The sequence below is a fragment of the Podarcis pityusensis genome, assembly GCF_964106645.2.
Source record: "Podarcis pityusensis genome assembly, chromosome: 13".
In the NCBI taxonomy this organism is placed as follows: domain Eukaryota; kingdom Metazoa; phylum Chordata; class Lepidosauria; order Squamata; family Lacertidae; genus Podarcis; species Podarcis pityusensis.
In genome coordinates, this window is record NC_138038.1 from 24,316,948 (window position 1) to 24,340,899 (window position 23,952).

At 47.4% G+C, this 23,952-nt stretch overlaps 1 protein-coding gene across 4 annotated transcripts in view; it reads right to left on the minus strand.

Moving 5' to 3' along the window:
* Positions 1 to 1,761: 1,761 nt before the first annotated feature.
* LOC308461060 (trafficking kinesin-binding protein 1-like) overlaps positions 1,762 to 23,952 on the minus strand; it is a 35,160-nt gene continuing 12,969 nt past the window's right edge. The window contains exons 3-16 of one of the 4 annotated variants that reach the window (XR_013978787.1): positions 23,080 to 23,196; positions 21,902 to 22,002; positions 18,115 to 18,223; positions 17,633 to 17,711; positions 16,109 to 16,239; positions 14,839 to 14,913; positions 12,906 to 13,043; positions 11,967 to 12,037; positions 10,496 to 10,723; positions 10,036 to 10,334; positions 8,462 to 8,680; positions 6,862 to 7,136; positions 5,166 to 5,316; positions 3,518 to 3,628 (exon numbers count right to left, since the gene is read on the minus strand). Coding sequence is in view for 1 of the 4 variants with exons in the window: in XM_080977655.1 (XP_080833781.1) it covers positions 3,160 to 3,628; positions 7,034 to 7,136; positions 8,462 to 8,680; positions 10,036 to 10,334; positions 10,496 to 10,723; positions 11,967 to 12,037; positions 12,906 to 13,043; positions 14,839 to 14,913; positions 16,109 to 16,239; positions 17,633 to 17,711; positions 18,115 to 18,223; positions 21,902 to 22,002; positions 23,080 to 23,196 (2,139 nt within the window). In the remaining 3 variants the exon portion in view is untranslated. Of the gene's footprint in view, positions 3,629 to 5,165; positions 5,317 to 6,811; positions 7,137 to 8,461; positions 8,681 to 10,035; positions 10,335 to 10,495; positions 10,724 to 11,966; positions 12,038 to 12,905; positions 13,044 to 14,838; positions 14,914 to 16,108; positions 16,240 to 17,632; positions 17,712 to 18,114; positions 18,224 to 21,901; positions 22,003 to 23,079; positions 23,197 to 23,952 lie in introns of all 4 variants that reach the window. The other 3 variants (XR_013978788.1, XM_080977655.1, XR_013978786.1) reach the window with 3 other exon arrangements.

The window sequence follows — 23,952 nt, forward strand, 5'->3', positions numbered from 1 at the left end:
CTGGAATGCATGAAGTGGGATCCAACAAGGGGGCTTCTGAGCATTTGGACTGGACATTCATGTACCACTGAGTAAGGAAGGAACATTCCACAATGCAGGCAGTGCTTGCCACAAATCTCTGCAGCCACCTGGTGGTCAGATGAAGCCATTTCACTTCCCATTTTCCCCCTTTGCTTGCTTTTCAGCTTTTCCCACTTGCCAATTCCTACCTCTAATGGAAAAACCATGTAACTGCAGCCCCTTATCCCACTGCCTCTAGGCCAAGAATAGCCCTAAACACATTGACACTCAGCCTCTAGCACGGTTTCCCAAAGCTGTCTTTGGACTACAGTTCCCATCATCCCTGACCACTTGACCTGCTAGCTAAGGGATGATGGGAGTTGTAGTCCAACAACAGCAAGAGACCCAAGGTTGAGAAACACTGCTCTAGCAGAAATGGACCAAAGCTGCAGGATTTATCCACCAGTTGGTGTGCATGTACGAGACCGCAGCCCAGTCCTGTTTCTGTATGATGCACAAACAGACTGCAAAAAACCTACAGGACCTGGTTTGCTCCCCTATGAGGATACCAGTTCTGAGATGGTAGCCTAATACAACATTTTAAGGCTATCCCCACCAATCGGGGACCTGTGGTCCTCCAGTTGTTGCCCCATCACCCCTGAACACTGGCCAGGCTGGCTGGAGCTGAATGGTGTACGACAGGGAGTACGATGCCTGAAGCAGCACAGGGTCCCCACCCTTGCTCCAAATAGTTATGAAACGAGGAAGCGAAGAGGCAGCACAAAACCTGTTGGAAGTCAACAAAACCTACTGGCTGAAGCAGGTGGCGGGGGCTGCATAGAAACACCCAGCCACTGTTGGATATTCTCTCTCTGTGTGTGAGAGAACCATTTGTTCCAGAAACATAGAAGAGCAGAGAAGAAGTTTCAAGAAGCAGCAGAAGGCTGAGACTGTTTTGTCTATGCAAGGACGTTTTCTGTGGGAACTGTTCTTTGGACATGCGCAGTGTGACATGAAGTACTGATTAACAATGGTTCTGTGCAACTTGTTGTGAATCTCTTGCTTGCGCCTTGCAGTGAGAGAAGCAGTGTGTCTTGTACTCTTGTTGGACTCTAAGCATGCCTTGACCAGTGGGGAATGTCTGTATATATTTGCTACCAATGTGCTTTTATGCTTGTCAAGTCAACCTCTACACTTGACTGACTCTTTATGGCTTCCATGAGTGTTTATTGCCTACTGTGTGTACCTTCAACCCCTTCCAAGATGCTTCCAAGGAAGGAGCTGCGTTGAGATGTGACTCTACCAAATATGGATACTGGCACACATGCACGGCAAAAGTAATGTCGGACCCAATCCTTCTCATCCATCAGAGGCTGATAGATTGATCCAACAGCCACAAGTTAGGAAAGTTAGATATAACCTTACTTTCCATTTGACCACTATGGTATTTGACGCAGAAGAAGAATCGCTCCCCGCAGTGTTTGCGTGGTGCCACCTTCATTCTTTGCATTGGTGCCCCTCAATTTCATTCGGCATCAGGAATCGTTGCTATAGTTTCATTCATTCCCTGCTCCCTTGATGACTACCCTGTTACTCACCCCTATTGCCTGTAGCGGTTTGGGTCTTTAAAGAAGCTTTGCTATGCGAGTCAGCTGGTTATTAAAACCAAGCCCAGGCTGTCGTGAAGAGGTGGGCGAGAAGGAAAGAGAGAGGCAACAGCAGAGCTACTGTACCCCAGCCAAACACCACAAGAGACAGAGATCAGGAGCAACAGCAACACCATGTTTATTTCACCGAAAGGAGACACAGGAACGTAACAGGAATACACATGTGTCAAAATGAGGGGCTGGCTATGCAAAGTGTTGTGCAGCACACATACAGGAGCGTGCAAGGAATGGGTGTGGGACGTTTAAGTTAACATTTATAAATGGGAAAATACGAACGCCCACTGAAGGGGGGGGAGACCCACAACAGAGCAATCTGTGGAAACCAGCCATACAGCTGCCCAAGTCTGAGAATTACCGTAAATGTTGTTAGAAGACGCTTTGGAGGAAGACAAACAGAGCTGCCCTGCTCCGGCAAGGATGAAACAGACACGAGGCAGATTCCGTGGCCGCAGGGGCAGTGCAGTATTAAAAACTTCAGTGGAGAGTAGAGGAGGAGGAGGGGGAGGAGGAGAGTAAAGTGCGGGAGAATTCTCAGCAACACAACAAAGAGAGGAGACCTTTGCCTCCCCAAAAGGAGAGCTCAGGGTGTGGGGCGAACAAAGCCAGCTCTGGGTGGCTAAGTGTTGGCAAAGGAAGGGGCACTAAATGGGTCCACAGGGGAGTGTCGTGGGGGGAGGGCACAAGAGGATCCCGGTCAGCTTTCTTTGTCCCTTTTCCTCAATGAACTGAGACGGTGTCTTTTAATGGAGAAAACCTCACTGGATCCAGATGAGAAATAGACCCAACTATTGCATTTGCCCGAGGCTAAGAAAATTGAAGTTGGCAGGAGGTAAAGGACAGAAACATCCCCTCTCAAGCCCATCATGCATGCAAAAAGCCCAACCTATTACTCCCACAAGTCCTGCCTATACCACTACTTGCCTTTACGTACTACACACACAGAGAGACAGAGAAGGTGTGCATTTCTTAAGGGAATTAGCAGTGAAGGCAGTGACTATAGTGCAGGAAGCAGGGAGAGTCATGGTCCATGAAGATGAACTTGGAGCTGTGTGCTTTTCGGACTTTGGGTCAGCTCTTTCCACAGGGCTCATTCCTCTTACCCATGCCCCATAGCCTTCATAGAGAAAGTACATTGGGGATTGCAGTTTTGCAAAAGGGCCCCACAGAAAAAAGGGCCCACAGAACCACAACGCCCAGGGTTCCTAGGATGGAGGCAGAAGGAAGCTGTGAAAAGCTTTATCAGCAAGGGGAGACATTGAAACAATGATTCCCCAACTTTCCTGATCCACAGGAAGTGGAGGACAGAATGGCAACAGGGCACTGTGGTTGGCAGACCCCCTGTTTGCTGCCAAGCCCTGCAGGGTCCCTCCCCACAACCACACCCCAAACTTCAGGATCACAGTTGGGCTTTGTCCAGGAGGCAGTCCGCATGAAGGCCCCTCTGTCTCACAGACGCCCCACTAGCGGAGGGTAGCACAAAATTGCAGAGTCCTCACGACAGACACCTCTTCCTCCGATGAAGCCCCTGCAGGTGTGAAGCTGCGTACGAGGCCTCCCCTCTTTTCACCACCTTGTCCAGCCCCAGCTGCTGCAGCTTCTCCACCAGGTTCAAGCTGAAGATGCTGGGCTTGTCCTCCTCCTCCTCCCTCTGCGGCAACCGAGGCGATCCCAAAGCCCACTCCCCTAGGCCGCTCCAGCGGCAGCGCCACAGGGAGCCCAAAGGAGGAGACAGCCAAGACAGGGTGCCTGAGCCTCTGGGGAAGAGGGCCAAGGCTGAGGCTGCCCCCGCCCCTCTCTGTGCAGAAATGCCTTGCTCCGTCAGCAGAGTCACTAGTCCAAGAGGGGGGTCCTCCTCCTGCTGCTCTTCACAGCTGGGCTCTTCCTGCAGGGGGAGCTGGGGAGGGTGAGGGGGGCTCAGCCCCGTGCCGGACCCACAAGAGGGCACAACTGTATTATAAAGACTGGAGAGGAAGGGGTGGACACAAAGACAAAAACCAAAAAAAGAGGAGAGAGATTCAGTTCCATGGACTAGAGGCAGTCACTAAAAGCACGCATAGGACGCTCAGGAACAAGTTCAGCTTCCTTCTGCAACGGCAGGTGCATTCTTTAATGTGCCGCATCGGTGGCCAAGCAAGTTGGCTCAGGCTGACATTACAGCTCACTAGAAAATCCCCAAGCAGAGCCATGAAAATGCTGGACCTCCTGCTATATGTGGGAAGCTGGCAACCCAAGAGACTGAGCTAAGAGAACACATACAGAGAACAGGCAGTTTTCCCCAAGTTTGCTGCCATTCAGAGCACAAGAGACCAGAACTAAATCAAATAAACGGAGGAGCCACTTCCATCTGAATGCAGCATTCTCTCGCTAAAAATCACAAGCTGTTTGTGGTGCAAATCCTTTTGAGTTGACTCCTGAATTTATTCCTGCTCCATCCCCATGATGTGACTGCCTTGGGCTGTGACTTTGGGGTTGCCGTTAAGCCTGGGCAGGTTGAGAACCAGAGGGATTTGATCTATCTATTGGGACCCAATCCAGCAGGAAGTAGGGATTTGCACTGATCCATCTTCAGGGCACAGAGAGGGAGATGCAGATGCCACATAGCTTGGAACTGCCAGGGTTAAAATTGAAAGCCACTATGGACCATGTTTCTCTATTGGGTGTAGAGTGGTATCTCTCTTTGTAATCTCTGTGGGGAAAGCCCCATAGGCCTCATTCTGGTCATCAGCCCGACAAAACAACCCAGAAGTGCCAATAAAGGGACAAGTGGGGCTGCACCTTCTTCTTACCCTGGTGGACTGTGACCCGTTGCTTATTACTGAGAGAAAGCAGGGGGCGGGGCGGGCAATGTGCCGGCTGGATTTTCCTTGCCCGAGCACTGCCATCGTCAGCCTTCTCCATCCTTGACCCTTTCGGGCGTTGTTGGACTCCAACTCCCATTAGCACGGCCAGTGGCCAGGGATGATGGGAACTGTAGTCACAATGACACTGGGAGGCACCAGGATGCTGGCAGCTGCCCTTGAGCTGGCCCTGCAGCACATCTACAGGTGCTAACAGGCTGGGTGCCACACCTGAACTAACCCAGAGATTCTGAATGTGTGAATCTCTTTTTAGGGGACTGGAGAAAAGGGCAGGCACAGGTAGCGACACTGCCTCCTGCTGGTTGAAAACGGCACGTGGACAGAGACACATTGAGCCATAACTTCTTTGCTCACAAACACTGCCGTTCATCGCTCTCGTTATCAGAAGTTCATGTTATAAACCAGTCACACCAGTTAGTTGTCTGTTCCTCTACCTACCCCCTTCTCCCTACTCCTCTGTGCAGTCAAGGAAATGGGAGTAAGGGAGGCAGCCCCTGCCGCCTTTGGGTCTGACCCCACAGTATTAGTGCCCATTTAACCTGTGCAAAGCAGATGGGTTAGTGCTAAGGCTAGAGAGAAAGGTTAGTGGGTTAATAGATGTGGCTGTGCCCAGTGGCTGAATGTAGCTGCCTGTCCCCACCGTCAAATCCTCTTCTTTTTGTGTTCTTCAAAGCAAGGTAGTGCGGTGCAGTGGTCAGAGTGATGGGCTGGGAGAATGGGGATTCTAGACCATACTTGCTGGGTGGCCTTGGGTCAGTCACTACCTCTCAGCCTCTCCTACCCTCACGGGGCTGTTGTAAGGATAAAATGGGGAGGAGGAAGAAGAATGGATACTACCCTTGAAAGAAAGGGTAATAAGTCATCAATGGCCTGTAGCATATGGTTTGGGGCAGGGAAGTCGATTCATAAGTCAGTAGGGCTGCCCCACCCTGTGGACAGCCCCTCCCACCAGATATCAAACAGATACAGAACTATATGACTTTTATAAGTTGTCTGAAGGCAGCCCTGTACAGGGAAGTTTTTAATGGTCAATGTTTTTATCGCGCTCTTAGTATTTTGTTGGGAGACGCCCAGAGCGGTTGGGGCAACCCAGTCAGATGGGTGGCATAAAAATAATAAAATTATTATTATTATTAGGGTTAAAAAAGCTGGAGATTTTCTTAAACAGCTACTTTAAAAAGGCTTTTAATTTTGGACAGCTTGTTTTTTAAAAAAAGGGAATTGTATATTATGATATGTGGGCTTTAATATTATAAAAAAACAAACAAACCTTAAGGCTGTTACTTACAAGGTTCTCCAGTTATACAGGTCAATGTGATCCCTGCATTGCAGGGGGTTGGACTAGATGACCTTTGGGGATCCTCTTCCAACTCTATGATTCTATAACTAGTATATGAATAGAGTGTATTTGAAGGTGTCGTTTATAAGGCTGCCGCTTTTCTTTCTTTCTGTTATTCTCGTATTGCTCAAAATTATTGCTGTTAGTCACCCTGAATTCTCGGGAAAGTGAATGAATCCTGCTGCAAGTGTTATCTTATCATTAAAAGAGCACATAAGAAGGCTTGGATTCCCTTTGGGTGGGGAGGGCCAGCTCATTCAACCTCTGATTCCTCTGAACCCTGGGCAGGAAACTTCCCATTCTCCTTCATAAAAACAAGCCCGCTGGCTGAGAGACAAGTGGAGGAGGAAGGCTGCTGCAGCAGCAGCTGCCGATTGACCTAAGGGTCCCGTGGAAATATTTTTATCAGACACATCGAGATTTGACATTGGTTCAAGGCAAGGCTCCACATCACCTGGGAGGAGCCCACTTCTTAAGCCATTGTGATGTTCAATGACTCCTCTGGGTTATGGCTTAATGTGGATCAGAGCAACAACAACAACAAAAAGGTTTCAAACCCCAGCTGCTCTTAAGATGCCACAGCTTGGGATCCAGGAAATGTGGAGCAAGTGTTCCTCTGACCATGTGCAGAGTGCCTTTCCTTCTGAACATCAAGGCCCCCTCCCCAGTGCCTTATATTAAAGGGCAGGGCCCTCAAGGTCTCGCAGGTGAACTTGTTTGAGCCACAGCACCTCTATTTCCTGAGAAGGAGCCACATGACCACTTTTGGGTGCCTGTGTTTTCCTAGATAAAGGCCTCCTCTGCAGGCATCAGCAGATGGGCCTTGGGATCCCTTGTCCTCAAGCCAGCATTGCTCAAGAAGGAGAGTGAACAGGTGAGGGAGGTTTCCTTGCCCAGCTCTCCCCAGGTAGGATAGAGAGAAAAGAGGCAGGGAAGAGATTTCTTACTTCGGAGCCCACCCCATCAATACGCCAAGGGCTGCAGGAGATGCCCATACCGGGGTCAGCTGTGCCTAGGATCCAAAATGGTGGGGAGGGAGATTGCAGGTTAAAAACGGAAGACAAGACACACACACACAGCGGGAAATCCTCCTTATGGCGATGACGGAGGAGCAGAAGCAAAAGGATGATGGAAAGCTGGCGGAAGGGAGGACCACAAAGGATGCTTACCTGGGTGTCACCATGGTAACCTCGTTGCTAGGGTGCGAGAAGCAACAGGTGGTGATGGTGAAAGTAGGCGGGGTCTGGGGCAGATTGTTAACGGAGTGAAATACTGAAACGGACAGGAAAACGGAGGGTTAATGAGTGGGGCAGGGTGGTGTTGGTGGGGCATGGAGACAGACAGAGACAAATGCCAGGTTATCTAAGGGAGAGGTATGGAGGAATACTTTTTCGTAAATGCCGACAGGGATGAAGCCCTCTCCCTCTGCCTCCACCCCCAACCCCTTCATGTTGTTCAAGGTGATTTTCAGGAAATGCTTTTCCTGTGGGAAAGGACATCCCTCACCATCAACTTGTGGACTGTGTGGGCTGTATTCAACTTAAGTTTTACTCAGGACAGACCCCCCTCAAATAAATGGTCCCCATATCTCCATTTTAACGGAGTGGGCCGTAAGCTGAATACAAACCCAAAGGTCTAGGTGCTTTTGCAGAGGTCAGGTCTTAGCAATGGCTGCTTGCCCCATGTTTATGCTAGTTATTGTGAAGTATTAAAAAAAAATGAAAGGAAATTGCAAGTACACTGGGTTTTTTGACAATGTAAGCAGGGTATTTTCCCCATCCTTCCTGAATTTTCCTCTTCTCTCCCCCCACCACCTGTGCCCCCAAATACTATTTTGCTCCCACCTTCAAATTAGAAAGGGCAACTGCAAGAGTTATAAATTCATGGCTTGCGAGTGGTTGGTGGTTAAGGAGAAATCAAACCGTCAGCTTTGAAGCCTCCGGAATCGCCTTAAAACACACAAACCTGAGGTGGTGGAACTTATTCTTCATATGTGTTTTTAAAAACTGAGGGAGTCGTGAAGAGTTAAACGAGATTGCCAAACCACCACCTAGGTATACCTCACAGGAAAAAAAATGGGTGTTTTGTTTGTAGGATCCCTGCTCCCAAGTTGACAGGGGAGACGGGACTGACTGGCAGAACTGGGGGTCACTAGAACAGCAGCCCCCCAGCCTGCGAGCCCCGAGCAGTTCAGGGCAAGACACAAACACACACAACAGCTGCCAATTTGCTACAGAGCACCTCAACAGTTGGTTCACAAAATGGCTGCCAGTGGACTTGAAGCAAAAGTAGTGTGACTCAGGGAGAGAGGCATCAACTTCTCAAGATGATTAAGGGGGCCCAATGCAACATCCTGACGTTGCGAGGAGCTGGGAGGTGGAGCCAAAGGCCCTCTGAACACTGAGGGGGGCTCAATGCCCCCCTCAAAAAAAGGACCTTGTGGGGGCCAAAAGTCCCTCAGCCCCTAGGATCTGGTGCACATGCTCAGGGATGTGGTTATCACACCACAGGGATGCCATATGACAGAAACTTGTCCAGGACACTCCCCAAGCTTTCCTACTGGCACACAACGTTTAGAAATGAACCAACTGACTCACCACTAGGCCTCTCCTTGGCCTTGGCAGGTGTCGAGGTAGCAAGGGCCGGGAAGGAGCCTGCATCCACATCGTCTTCTTCCAGGTCATTCAGGTTGTAGACCTCCTCCAGGTCTGTGTCAAGCTGCCGGAAATCTTTGGTGAGCACACCTGGCCGAGGGTCCAGGATCCCTGCCAGGTGAGGCCGGGCTAGCTGCTGCCAGTGGTGGAGGGTCATGGAGCCTAAAGAGAGACCAGGAGGGAAAGGGACATAGGCAGGAATGCAAGCGATGCCAAGTAACTTGCGTTTAAAGTCAACTGGCCAAGGTTAGCAAAGCTGGACAGAAGCAAGATTATCAAACACCTTGCAACAGGACTGGTCCAGCTCTTTGGAGTTAAGTTTTGCACCCCACATCTTTAGAGCCAGAGAATAATAATCATCACCATTATCATCTTCATCATCATCATCATCATCATCATAATTTATTATTTATACCCCACCCATCTGGCTGAGTTTCCCCAGCCACTCTAGGCGGCTTCCAATCAAGTGTTAAAAACAATACAGCAGTAAATATTAAAAGCTTCCCTAAACAGGGCTGCCTTCAGATGTCTTTTAAAGAGAAGATAGCTGCTTATTTCCTTCACATCTGAAGGGAGGGCGTTCCACAGGGCGGGCACCACTACCAAGAAGGCCCTCTGTCTGGTTCCCTGTAATCTCACTTCTCGCAATGAGGGAACCGCCAGAAGGCCCTCGGTGCTGGATCTCAGAAACATAGCCAGAAACATAGACTTGGCTAATTGCCAGTTGTACTTTTGATGCTGAAGGTACAGATCTCCCCCAAGCCCCAATCCATCCCATTAAAACTGGAAATACTCTTGCACTGAGAAGCTGCATAAACGGTGATTTTCCTCAAGCAAATCCCAGAGCAATGGACAGGCACTTCTTCCTTGCAATTCCCGTTTTCCCTTTCCCCCTTTTCCAGGGCAAGGGATTATGGGGATCAGAGGCGCCACCTTCTTAATAGGATTGAGGGGGCTCATGCGCGACACTGTGCAATGGCATGACATCATGCACACAACGTTGCACAATGTCGCGAGGAGCCAGGAGGCCGAGCCAAACACCCCCTGAATATTGAGGGGCTCAGTCCCTTAAAAAAAATAATTGAGGGGGAAACTGCCTCGGCCCCTCGGCGCACCAGATGGGGATTCTTTAACTAGATTTCACTCCCCCCTCCACGTTTCCCATCATCCTTGACCACTGGTCCTGTTAGCTAGGGATGATGGGAGTTGTAGTCCAAAAACAGCTGGAGGGCCAAGTTTGGCCACCACTGATTTAAGATGTTTCAGCTTATGTTGAAAACTGCTTAGAGATTTGTTTAAACCCTAAGTGGTATGTAAAGTGTAAAAAATAAATGAATGAATACTGCCAAATGACTTTTTAAAAACCATCACATGCTTCCAGTCCCTATGCACTTGCAAGCTAATTCAACAGACGGACGCATCGGAATAAATTCAGCAAAATATAGCCCAAAGTGTGCCCATGGTGTGCCCAAGGGAGCACCCCCCACCCCAGTTCTTGACTGCCGTCTCCCACTGACCTTCCAGAGGCTTGATGATTTGAAGCTTATCGGGGAAACAAGAGAAGGAGCCCAGAGAAAACCCGGAACCGCCAGAGCTGCCCGAATAGTTGGTGCCGGTGGATGTGATGCTTTCGTTGGGCGTGAGGAACCCGCTGGAGTCCTCGGCGTCCCTCGCCAGCCGCCTCAGCTTGCTTTCCCTCTCCATCTCGAAGAACGAGCGCTCAGTGCTGTGGCTCTCCTGGCGGGCCGACAAGCACCGGACGGCAGCTTCCAAGTCGTGCCGGCCGGGCGTGCCCGGTGTGCCAGCCTCGCGCCGGCTAAATGAAACCAAAGAACAGGAGGTGGAATTAGCCACGCTGATCCCCGCTGCCACCAAGGCCTGTGGCGTTGTACAGGAGACAGGTCTCCGCCCTGAGGAAACGACCATTTGAAAATAGGTTGTGGCAAGGTGCCTATACCGTGTCTTGGCAGGACTCACCGTGCTTCGTCCGGCCCTTCAGAAGTATGGCCGTCGTGCCCCTCCAGGCCTCCGGCAATGGGGCTGTCTGAACCGTAGAAGCTGGTGCGCGGGGTGCTCAGGCGGCTGCAGCCCAGCGAGGAAAATTTGGGAGAGTACACTGGGAGGCTCAGGGGAGACTCTGCCCGCGATCTGGCTTTCGCCACCTGGTTCACAGCCTTCACTGTCTCAAAGACCCGACGGACACCCCTGAGATTAACATACAAGGCAGAGACGGGGTCAGTAGTGGGACACAAAGGGAGGTCATGGCAGGGCAGGACTCTGGTAATATGGTGCCCTGAGCAAGGACAAAATTAGCATGCCTCCCCCTCCCATATTTCTTAATTTGTCATAGTAATTCCTTTTGGTCCAGTTGCTTTTTTAAATGGATCTTCTCATGGTACTAATATAGGTCAGGATTTCCCAAACGTGGGTCTCTAGCTGTTTTTTGGACTACAACTCCCATCATCCCTGACCGCTGGTCTTGCTAGCTAGGGATGATGGGAGTTGTAGTCCAAAAGCAGCTGGAGACCCAAGCTTGGGAAATCCTGATGTTATTTTGTGCCCCCTCAGCTCAGCACCCTGTGTGGGGGAACCATCTGCAGCACCCTAAATTTTGCACTGGTTCCTCCTCCTCTGGTCCCCAAGAGTTAACTTTTTTAACCCTAGCTCTGCCCCCAACCCAAGTTTTTAAACCAGGGATAGGGAAACCTGCTGCTGTCCCCAGCCTCCATCTTTCCTGGCCACTGGTCCTGCTGACGGGGGCTGATGGGAAATGGAGCCCAAGGACAGCTGAAGAGCCACACAGGTTCTCCCCTGCCATCATTCCGTATATAATTTTTTTATTAAATTTTCTGTTTTACAATTTAAAGTACTCCTTTTTACATCCTTAAAATATCAATGACTTCCCTTCTTCTCTTTCCATGGTTCATTTTACATATCATAAATCCCTGCATATTTTACAGAAACTATACCATTCAGTATTCCATTATTGCATCCATCATAACTTACTTACACTGTTGAATTTATTATCTTAATGCTGCCAACGTTTTCCGGTGTACACAATTTCCCCCCATATATTCAATCAACATTTTCCAATCTTCTCTATATGTATGCTCTTCTTGTTCTCTTATTCTATATGTTAAGTCTGCAAGCTGCGCATATTCTGTCAGCTTAAGTTGCCATTCTTCTTTAGTTGGGACCTTGCTCGTTTTCTAATTTTTGGGCTAACAAAACACGGGCCGCTCCCCCTGCCATCATTCTGAATTTCACCTCCTGATCCAAAGGCTCCTCCTTCTTCCCCCATTTGGCCTCAGGGGTTGTGCTGTATTCACGATGCCATCCTCTGAGAACTTCTTGCTTTCGCCACTCATTTTTATGGGTCTAGCTTGCACACACGAACACACACACACACACACACACACACCAGGTATCTTGCACCCTTCCCACTTACTTGCACTCCGAGGAACCAGAGCTGTCCACGCTCTTTCTCATCGTGCCCTTGATCTCTGCAGCCAGGGAATCCTGCAATTCAAAAAGTCACAGTGGGCAGGTGGTCTTTCACTAGTAAAAGATGCCCAGGGAATTCCCAGAATCAATTTCTTTTTCTTCCATTCCATTTGTGCTTCCCCAGGAGGTGGGAATAGAGAGCAGGGCAGACTGGGCGGGGTAAAACCCTCACCCATAACCGGGGGGGGGGGGGGGGGCTTCTGTGCCTGTGTTCAAACCAGACAGGAATGTCAGACTGGGGAATGGGGGAGTGAGGAAAACATGCTGGAGCTGCTTAGTGGTCGGACTGTGCATGCTCAGAGACACTGTTAGCATGGTTCATGGAACAGAACCCATTGAAGAAAAAACCAAATCCCCATAATTCAGTCCTGACTCAAATGAAATCCCGAGGCGGGCAATTAAAATGTTAAAAGTTAAATAAACCTTGTGGAGGGAGAAGTGTTAAGGTATATAGAAGTGTACATATGGTTGATTTGAATATTTTATTATTGAATATTATTGAATATGTATATTACTGAATATGCATACCCAATGTATCAGCCGCCTGGGGGGTTTCACTGTTTGTGTTTTGGTGGTTAGTAAAAAATAAAATATTTTTTAAAAAATGAAATCCCGAGGCTTGCCCTTCTTTATCCCACTTTTCCCTCCTCCCTCGCTGAGGACTAGGAGCTTGAAATGCACCCGTTGGAATGTGAAGGAAGCAACCTGGCTGCTCTTCCCAATAAGGAGACATGCTCTTCGCCTCCTCCTACTAAAATAACCACCTTCTGCCATCCCCACTGCTCTGCCTCCTATCAAGAGTACTCTCTTTTACAAACCAATTCTGTTTCCCCGGTATCTCCTCCTTTACGCAGCCCCCTACCCCAAGATGCGCTGTACTTACCAGGGGCAAAAAAGTAGGGGAGCTGTGACGGTGGATGGTGCTGTTGGGGAGGCTGCGATTCCGGAGGTTTTTCATCTCCTCCTGGGCTTCATGCAACATTGCCCCACACTCCACGTATTTCTCCTGCAGGTCTCGGAGCTGAAAGTGCAAGAGGAGAGGCATCTCATCTTAATCAGGCCAAGCCACAATGAGAAGAGAAACTAGGGGCAGTTGTTTTACTCTAGAATTGATTTGCAGTGCCTAACTCTGCTGCAACTCTGGGCCAGTATACCTGAAGGAGCGTCTCCACTCCCATCATTCTGCCCGGACTCTGCGGTCCAGCGCTGAGGGCCTTCTGGTGGTTCCCTCACTGCAAGAATCAAGGCTACAGGGAACCAGGCAGAGGGCCTTCTCGGTAGTGGTGCCCGTCCTGTGGAACGCCCTCCCACCAGATGTCAAAGAAATAAACAACTATTTGACTTTTAGAAGACATCTGAAGGCAGCCCTGTGTGACATTTTTAATCTTTGTTGGAAGACGCCCAGAGTGGCTGGGGGAACCCAGCCAGATGGGCGAGGTACAAATAATATATTATTATTATTAACAAATACAAATAATATATTATTATTATTATTATTAATAATAATAATAATAATAACACACCAGTTACATGTTCAGGTTCAATTAAAACATGTGACTGAACTTGCTGTGATATCAGTCAACAGTGATGATCTCCTGACCTTTTTACCCCCCCCCCTTTTTCATTACAATAGGTATTTATTGGCATTAAAACTTGTTCAACAGTCATGCCCTTCCGTCGGAGAACCCCTGGGAAATGTATGTGAGTGGGGAGAGCCAAAGCAGGCTGGCACAAAACGGATACAGGGCCCTGTTCGACCAGGCCAAAGACCCAGCTAGTCCAAAAACATCCCATTCTCACCATGGCTGGCCAGATACTTAGGGGAAGATGGCAAGCTGTGCATGAGTGCATGAGTGCAAAGGCGGTCTGCCCCACCTGTGACTGCCTGCAACTGGTTTTCAGAAGCGCACTTCCTCCAACAGAAGCTGAGCAGTGGCTCAGCCAGTAGAGCATCAGACTCTTAATCTCAGGGTCATGGTTTCGAACCCCACGTTGAGCAAAAAGATTCCTGCATTGCAGGGGGTTGGACTGGATGACCCTCGTGGTCTCTCCCAACTCTACAGTTCTATCTCTGCCTTCCTCCCTGTACTGTACACCAAAGAAAATCCCCCGTGTTGCAAAACAGGACACTCAGAATAAGAACAAGCAACATATCAGCTTACTATACTTTTTAGCGATAGCTGATCCTTGGCCATTTGATGTATCTTTGGGGACTACAGTCATACCTTGGGTTACAGACGCTTCAGGTTGTGCGTTACTTCCAGGTTTCAGCACTTGTGCATGCACAGAAGCGCCCAATCGCGACCCACGCATGCGCAGACATGGCGCTGCGGGTTGCAAACGTGCATCCCACTCGGATCACGTTCGCAACCCGAGTGTCCACTGTATTAATTTGCTGATGAAGATTTATCATTCAATCAGTTCGTTATCCTGGAAGAACTGTACTGTCTGCTGCAGTGCTTGGAGCACCCTATTGCAATGTTTGGAGCACCCACCATCTCATGTCTGTAGGATATTGACTGTGGGAAAGGCATTCTGCCTCCGTTTCAGTGATCTTTGACAGTGACTTAGCATCCTACCATTCCTGTTCATGGAACATTTACTTGATTGCTGTTAGTTTGTGACTCCAGGCACATATTATATGTCTTCTGTTTATGAATCTTGAAACAGCATAGTGTTATAAAAATATTGCCAGTATATTATTAGCTGACGTGTTGCTTGCTGTTGTTCAGATTCCTCTCTGTACTGGACAGACGCAACCAGCCATCACCCACCACAACCACCCCTGCCGCCACCCCGTCTCCAAGGATACAAACCTCTGTTCGTAACTGCTGCTGAACCTCCTTGGCAGCAGCAAGATGTTGCTGCAGCTCCTCCACTTCTGAACCATACTGCAGGAAGAAAGATAAGAGTTATTGCCACCAGGATCATCCACGGTGTCCTTGGGGTTTGTTTTTTTTAAAAAAAATTATTTGATTTTACAATTATAAGAATATGGCAATACACATCCATATTTAAAGATTCCTCTGAATCTCTGGACTTCCCACCGTCCTCTCCGTGGGTCCTATTGTCAACCCTTTCTACTGTATATTATTCAGCAGTCCATATTTTGTAACACTCCATTGTCTCCATAGTACAGTCGTACCTTGGATCCGACGGAATCCGTTCCAGAAGTCCGTTTGACTTCCAAAACGTTCGGAAACCAAGGCGCGGCTTCTGACCAGTTTCCTAATGCCCAGGCGTACTGGAAACAATAGCGGAAGCCCCATCGGATGTTCGGCTTCCAAAAAAATGTTCAAGAACCGGAACACTCACTTCCAGTTTTCGATCGTTTGTGAGCCGGAACGTTCAACACCCAAGGCATTCGGGAGCAGAGACAAAATTGTATTTGCTACATTACAAGTGTTATTGCAGTCCTGCTAATACTTTCGTCTGCTTACAGTGGTCTCCAAGATAAATTATAATTCCCACCCCCACTCTTTGTTAAGGTTTTGGTATTCTTGCACTCTTTATAAAGACTTGAGGAATGAGATCACCCCTCTTTTATTGTCCATTCCGGGTCGCCCAGCCACTGCCACAGTGTCCTTTCTCTTGGCAGACCAAGATGAGCAGGTGACAGCAAAGGTTGCAAGGTTTTTAGCTGGGGCAATCCGAATAAGATCCACTATTTAACTATTGATTCAAAACCCTAAAATATATTTTATATAATTGACTTTTCATTTCTATTCTTTGTCTGTTGTATTGTTGTTTTATTGCCATCGCTGATGGCTGGCGCAAATAAAGATTCATCCATTCATTCATTTGGTCTTCTTGGTTCCTGAGCTTCCCGGTCACTTTTGCCATTTCGGCATAATCCAAGAGTTTAATTGATTGGGTTTTTTTAATTAAAGGGAAGTGCTGAACACATTGACGCATCCACTGCAACACAGGGCTGCTCATCTTGACTTCCTAGATATGCTAGGAATGTTCCCTTGTATCACACCCACATCCCTGAGGCACCCTTGACTTCACAAAGGAGCAGCCTTGTTTCTGGGTGCACTCTGGGTGCCGATTCTGGCCCCAACCGGCCCTTTGCTTTATGCTTACCATGCGGCACTTCTGCTGCAGCTCCACAATCTGCGCCAGCAGCTGGCTGATCTCCTCCTGCTGCCGTGCCGTGTCCTCCGTCTTGCGGGCCAGCTCCTCAGAGAGCAGGACCACTTCTCGACTAGCATCCGCTGTAGTAGGAAGAGAGACACAGGATCATTACAACTCAAGAGACACCAGCAGCATGCAACGCACCAGGGCGCAGCTTCCAATATGCCCACAGCAGGATCCAGCAGACCAGAAAGTGGGGCAAAGCTTTCTGCCACCCCAGCCCACTCCACTCATCCTCTGCTACCCCCGTACATGTTTTCTGTCCCACAGAGGTCCAGCTCCGAGGTCCTTCTGGCGGTTCCCTCACTGCGAGAAGTGAGGTTACACGGAACCAGGCAGAGGGACTTCTAGGTAGTGGTACCCTCCCTGTGGAATGCCCTCCCATCAGATGTCAAGGAGATAAACAACTATCTGACTTTTAGAAGACATCTGAAGGCAGCCCTGTTTAGGGAAGTTTTTAATGTTTGATGTTTTATTGTGTTTTTAATATTCTGTTGGGAGCTGCCCAGAGTGGCTGGGAAAACCCAGTCAGATGGGCAGGGTATTAATTATTATGCCCCACCTTCCTTAAGCATCCCTGAAAGTCAGGGACGTCTGTAATCAGAGGTCATTTTAAGCCGCCCTTTCCCACGTCAAAAGCCACCTTCTTTCATATATGCCTCAAGTATTTTTTAGTTATGATGGTACTAGAGGGGGAACATGTATGAATTGTCTCCTTCCACAGAAGGTGGTTGGGATCAGAATCTCACTTTTGGAGTTTGTACACATGCTTTGTGGTGTAGCAGTTAAGACTTGGACCTCGGAGACCAGGGTTCAAATCCCCACTCAGCCATGAATAAAAGCTTGCAGGGTGTGACCCTGAGACAGTCCCTGCCTGTCAGCCTAAACTACCTCACAGGGTTGTCGTGGGGATTCAGTGAAGAGGGGGAGAGTCGTGTGTGTCACCTTGTGCTCCTTTGAGAAACGGTGGGAGATAAATGCATGAATGTGTTTTAATGGAAACTCTTGCTGTGTGCTCCTAAGTGTATCTACTCAGAAGCAGGACCACTGAGCTCAAGGGGACTTACTCCCAGGTAAGTGTGTATAGCAGGGATGGGGAACCTTTTTTTGTTTGCTTACACCAAGAGCCATACTCCCCTCTTTGCCAACCCTCCGAGGGCTACATGCCAGAAGAAGACAGGGCAAGACACATGTGTAAATATGTGGGAGGCCCCTCGCACACACAAACACCTCTCTCTCACACACAGACAAATAATTGAGGACTGTTTTAAAACTTAATTCCAGAGCGGAGGCAGGTCAGAGCAGATACAGAGGACTGGGTTATTCTTTGCCTCCCCACCCCACCAGGAAACCCCCCCCCCCCCACCAAATACCAACCATCCCTCCAGTCCTGGAATTATGCCTGAAAGTAGCCTTCTATTGTTATTAATGGGGCTTAAATTTCAAGCTCCCTGCCCAAAACTAAGAACCTACAAAATTGCTCCACGCAGTCGATCATCAGCTTCTGCTCCTGTTCCTCATATTCAGAGGTTTCCGTGGCAATGCTTGTGACCTGGGTTCAAAGAGACAGACATATGTAACATTAAGGGGTTATCTTTATGTTACACCAAGACGTTGTGAAAACGTAGCAGCGCTCTGGGAGATAATGCACCTAAAACCTTCTAAGACAGTGGTTCCTGAGCTTTTTTATGCCCCCCATCGACCACTTCAAAATGGCCGGCGGTCTTCGCAGACCACTTGATGATTTTCCTGCCTATTGTCGCAATCACAAGACACCCTGTGCTGGACGCTGCATGATTCTTGCGTTCCAGTTTGGATTCTAGGATTTCAGCTTGGTAATACGACTGAGCGAAAGCATCTGAGCATGTGCCGAGTATCTTTCCTTGATTCCCAGACAATTAGATAGAGAAGACAAATCACATACACCTGCAGCCCAGCCCAGCTCAGAATCTCACCTCTGTCCGCAGTTTCTGGTTCTCCTCCTCCAGCCCTTTGAGCTTCTGCTGTAGGGTGTCATACTGAAAACACTGCTGCAGAGAGAGGGCAGATTCATTCCTCCGCAACCTGTGAGGAGGTGGAGGGGAGAGATGTAGTCATGAGAAGAGCAGAGGGGAGGGGAGACAGCAGTGGCCTGAGAAGGCTCCTGGAATTAATGTTTCATTTCTAGAAGCAGAGGTACTGCAGGGCTCAATCTCACCCAGGAGCCAGGCCTTCTGACCTGGAGAGTCTTCCATTGGCCTACTCCTAGCTTGGATCTGGCCTGGATACAATCATGGAGTGATGAAAGAGGCGTTTTGCAGATGGTTGGAGTACCTGGAGCCATCATTACATGCCTTTAGCCACCAGGCAAAAACATTCCTCTTTACCCAGGAATTTAGCCATTAAATAATCTATGGCCTGACTTCCGGTCGAGCCACGGACCCGTCGCAAGCGGGACTTTTTCTCGGTAGAGAAAGTCCAGGTTCTCGAGGGTAAAAGGGGGTGCTACAGGGCGCGATAGCCCCCCAGAACCCCTCTGGAGGGAAACCAGAGGGTCAGGATCCCAGAGAAGCCATTTGCAGATCGCCCGGCTGCCAGGTAACTCCGTAATAGGAGCGAAGAGAGCGGTGGGCGGAGAAAGCAGGCACCGGGAAGCCATTGTCTCACCCTCGAGAACGCAGCCCCAGGCTTGCAGGGCGAGTGACCGATTCTCAAAAGCAATCAATCGGAGCCAAACTTGGATTATAATTGGAGTATGAAAGAAAGGCTTTGAAAAAAAAGGAGGAGATAAAAAAGAGGTCAGTTTTGACTGCAATCAGAGAGGAATGCAAGACTATGAGCGGAGCATGGAGTGGACGTTGGTAAAACGGCAAGCGGTTTGAACTTCTCCCTCTCAGAGAACTTGTTAAAAGGAGATAAATTGTTGCAAAAGTAACAAAAAGTTATAGAAAAAAAGAATCTGTGACCAGGGAGAAGAGGCGATGAAAGAAGATTGGAAGAAATTCAAAGACTACTTACAGAAATATTGCAAAATTAAGGAATGTTAGAGTGATGTTGGATTGAAAATAAGTGGTTTCCAGCTGTACAGGATAAAATTATAAGACAGACTAAGATTAAAGATCAGGACTAAAGAAGTTTAAGGAAACGGAAATTTGGTACTTAAGAGGTGAAATTTTAATGCTATATTACATCAAGATTAAAGAATAGGAGTAAACAAGTTAAAGGAAAGGGAAATTTGGTACTTAAGAGGTAAATTTTTAATGCTATATTACACTAAGAATAAAGATTGGGGTTAAAAAAGTGGAAAAGAAATTGCTGGAGGAACAATTTGGACTGGAATACAAAAGAGGGAGGTATGAGGAAGTCCAGAAAATAAGTAAATTTAAAAAAGGGAAATGAAAAAGTGATATTGTTTTTAATTGTGCTGTTTCTTTTTTTGTTTTTTGTTTTTGTTTTCTTTTTTTTGGAATTTGTATTGTGTATTTGTGTATTTCTTTTTTATGTTTTTTCTGTTCAACTTTTTATTGAAACTTTAATAAAAATTATTTTAAAAAAAAAAGTTACAGAAAAAGAGGATAACTAAAAGAGGGAGCAGAGGGTAACTATTTTGTGACTTTAAAAGGTCTTTGATACAACGAACGGTCTGAGCGAAGTAAGAAAGAAAGAAAGTTACTTCTTGGTACTTTCGGTTTTGGGGAAAAAACTGCGCAACGAAATAGAACTTTTGTTTCTCCATTTTAAGTTGAAGGGAGTCATCCAGCGACAAACAAAAATATAATAAAGGGATGGAAGGACAATATTGAACAGTAAAAAAATTTTTTCTTCTATGATTGGGTACCTCTGTATTTAATTAAATTTGAACGTTTAAATATAAAAGGAAAGAAAAAGGGACTATGTTGGAATGAGGGCTATCTACCCTGGTCCTTTCGTGTGAGTCCGCGGAATGAACTGAGAAAGAACTGCCTAGCTGCCTGTCTTCAGTATGACATTTTTATTTGGAGCCGAGGAAAATTGGAGCTGAATTAATCACTCCTCTATGTTTTATTTTTATTTTTCATTTTTCATTATTGGATTAGTCTGGACTGTCAAACTAAATATCACCCTTCTTTTTCTCTTCTCTCTCAGTCTTTACATTTGAACTTAAAAATATCACTGTCCTTACATCTGAACTTAAAAATATTACTTCAAAATAAGGAGACTGAGAGTTTTTACAATTATTTGTGGACAGACTCCTGTAGATAATTCTTTTTTATTTCCTACCTCTGGATATATTTGGTGCCCCTTGGACATTTCTGGATATAATTGGAATCCCTATCAGCATTTTTATTAACTTTGGCCATATAATTGGAGTATAATATTGGGAACACAATACACAGCTATTGGATTACAAAAATTTAGACAGTATAGCAGCATTATTTGGAGGGTATTTCTTCAATAAGAAGTCGGTATGGATATAGCCTAAGTGGTGGCAAGAAGAAAGAAGAAAGGAAGTTAACTTCTTTTTTGCAGTGGGAGATTGATCTCTCAAAAGTGTGAAGCTTAAAAATTGATTGGTGTTCCCCCTATAAGTATATATTTGTGAAAATTACTTTGGTAAAAATTGATATATATAAATTGTTTAATATTTAGGTTTAAGTGCATGAGAATTGGGAAGGGTAAAAATTCTTATTTTTTTCGATGCCTTTTTTGAAAAAAGGGATTTAATGATTTTATACTTAGATTGAATATTGACTGTTATCGATTGTATATATATTGACTGTTTTTGATTGTATATCATAGCAGGTTGTTATTATTATTCTGCTGTCTCTTATTGTGCTTTATATTATTGGTGCTTTGTAATGTGATTTTATTGTTGGACACTGCCCTGGGATCTTTTGATAAAGGGCAGTATAATAAATAAAATAATAATAATAATAATAACAGCAACAACACAGGAGTTGAGGTGAGTGGCAATGTAGCTAGAAGAGATATTGTTGGGAGAGGAACACCCAAGTTCAAACATGAGAACTGTAGTACAGTGGTACCTCGGGTTAAGTACTTAATTTGTTCCGGAGGTCTGTTCTTAAGCTGAAGCACCACTTTAGCTAATGGGGCCTCCTGCTGCCGCCGGAGCACGATTTCTGTGCTCATCCTGAAGCAAAGTTCTTAACCCGAGGTATTATTTCTGGGTTAGCGGAGTCTGTAACCTGAAGCGTATGTAACCTGAAGTGTATGTAACCCAAGGTACCACTGTACTGTATTTACTTGAGTCTAACGTGCCATCAAATCTCATGCGCACCTCCATTTTCAGAACCTTGAAACCAAAGAAAGTATTTGCTGGCGAATATAAATGTGCCATCGGATCTAAAGCGCACCTTAGTTTTCGCAAAGTAATTTGGCCCAAAAAGGTGAGCCTCAGATTTGAGTAAATACGGTATTTCTTCCCGCCTCCCCTCTCGCCCGCAAGGCCATTGCATCTCTCACACCACCTGGTGGTTAAATGAGGAACAACAGCTCCGTGTTACAAACAGATGGCTCTTCCTGATTTAATTTTGCATTTAATGCAATTAGAGAAAAGCACAGGGGAGATGCTAGCCATTTTTCGGATCTGCTGGCATGAACAGTGTAAACTGCAGAAAGACTCTAGGTGGGGTTTCTTTCTCCTCGTTCTACATTGGATTCGTCTCGCTACATGGAGAGGATGAGCAGGAGGACGGCAGCAGAAATTAAATGGTTTGACTTGTGCAGAAGGTCTCCCCTTCCACCCCATCTTGAGATACTCACGGAGTGGAGGTGGCAGAGGTCGGCTCGCTCTCCTCTGTGCTGTTGGTGTAGAGGTGCAGAAGCTCGTCCCGCATTGATATCTCATGGCGAAGCTGAGCTATCTTGAAGTGGGGAGGGGGAGAGAGAAGAGGCACAATGGGTTCCATGGAAGAAAAAAGCAGAAGCTAAACCTTCTAATCTGAAAGCCCTTCTACCCCTTAACTTCAGATCTTATAGTAGTTCAGAGGTGGGGGTTGCATTCCCTTGTGGACAACTTTCCAGGGACTGCACACCAGTGGTGTCAGAGGCAAAACTGAGCACAGCAAAGAATCAGAGGGGACTAAAAGGGTCATCTGTTCAAAACCTGTTTAATACAGGAATCTTCTGCCCAGCTTGGAACTTGACCTTGAGATTAAGAGGCCAATGCTCTACTGACTGAGCTATACATCCTAACTTCATTGAGGAGGCTACATTCCAGCCATGCAAAGTCAGAAGTTTTAATACACAGACACCCATCTCTCTATCCAGGCAAGAAAGAGGCCTTATTACAGTTGAAGGACACATTCCAGCCAAGCGAAAGCACTCAAGGAGGGTGCAAAGTAGAGTTGGTGAGGGGCGGGCCCTTAGGGAGAGTCCTAAGGGCTGGAGAGAGAGGCCTGGAGCTCACCTTTGGCCTCTACGCCTGAGGGTCCTCACCCCTGCTGTAAGTTACAGCATTGTTAACCAATGCTAGTTCCACTCAACAGCAGACCCACCAACACGGCCAACTTAGCTCCATTAATTTCAGTGGTCCTATTCTGAATAAACTTCAGCTGGATGCAGCTCACAGACCGGCTTTTCTCAAACTTGGGTCTCCAGCTGTTGTTGGACTACAACTCCCATCATCCTTAGCTGGCAGGACCAGTGGTCAGGGATGATGGGAGTTGTAGTCCAACAACCGCTGGGGACCCAAGCTTGAGAAGCACCGTCCTATACCCAATGCACCCAACAGAAAAATATTCCCTTCACGCATCCTTCCTGTATTTACTGCTATACACACAACCAGCTCACTTTTTCTCCCAACCCCCAGCTTATCTCTCCACTTTCTATTCACCCCAAGTGGGGTGGAGGGGCAAGCAAACTCCCTGCGTTTCATGTACACATACGTAGTGTCAGCTTCCTCCCTGGTCAGCAACAGACACCGGAAGGGGCTTCCTCACCTCTTCCTTTGCCAATTCAAGCTGTTCTTCCAAGAGTTCATTGCGTTCCGACAGGCTCCGGTTCTGCTTCAGTAACGATTGTCCGATGCGGGCGGCTAGCTCCAGGTCATGCTCCTTCTGTGGGGATGGGGGGAAAGCACAGGAGCAGTTATAACAGAGCAGGCTTCTCGCCTCCTCCTTCTCCCTTCCCTGCTCCATGCTGCCTGCTGAGATTTGATTCTGAAACATCCACTTTTCAAGAGCTCCTCAGTCCAGTATATCCGAAGGAGTGTCTCCAATCCCATCGTTCTACCCAGACACTGAGGTCCAGCACCGAGGGCCTTCTGGCGGTTCCCTCACTGCGAGAAGTCAAGTTACAGGGAACCAGGCAGAGGGCCTTCTCGGTAGTGGTGCCCGCCCTGTGGAACGCCCTCCCATCAGATGTCAAGGAGATAAAGAACTAACCCACTTTTAGAAGATATCTGAAGGCAACCATCTGACTTTTAGTAGACATCTGAAGGCGGTCCTGTTTCGGGAAGTTTTTAATGTTTGATGCTTTATTGTCTTTTTAATATTTTGTTGAGAGCCACCCAGAGTGGCTGGGGAAGCCCAGCCAGATGGGTGGGGTATAGATAATAAATTTATTATTATTATTATTATTATTATTCCCTTCTTGCCCATGCCACTCCAAATCAAGATCCTTCTTGGGGGACTTTTCCTGACTGTTGAATAGCCAGATGACTTTATTCATCTATTGGGGACTGCCATCACTTCTATTAGTGGGGTAGGAGAGCTGAACATAATGCAAATATATTTCACCTCCGGCAACCAATGTGCCCCTTGGGTTTCATGGGTAGGCTGAGCTGTAGAATCGTAGCATTGGAAGGGAGCAAG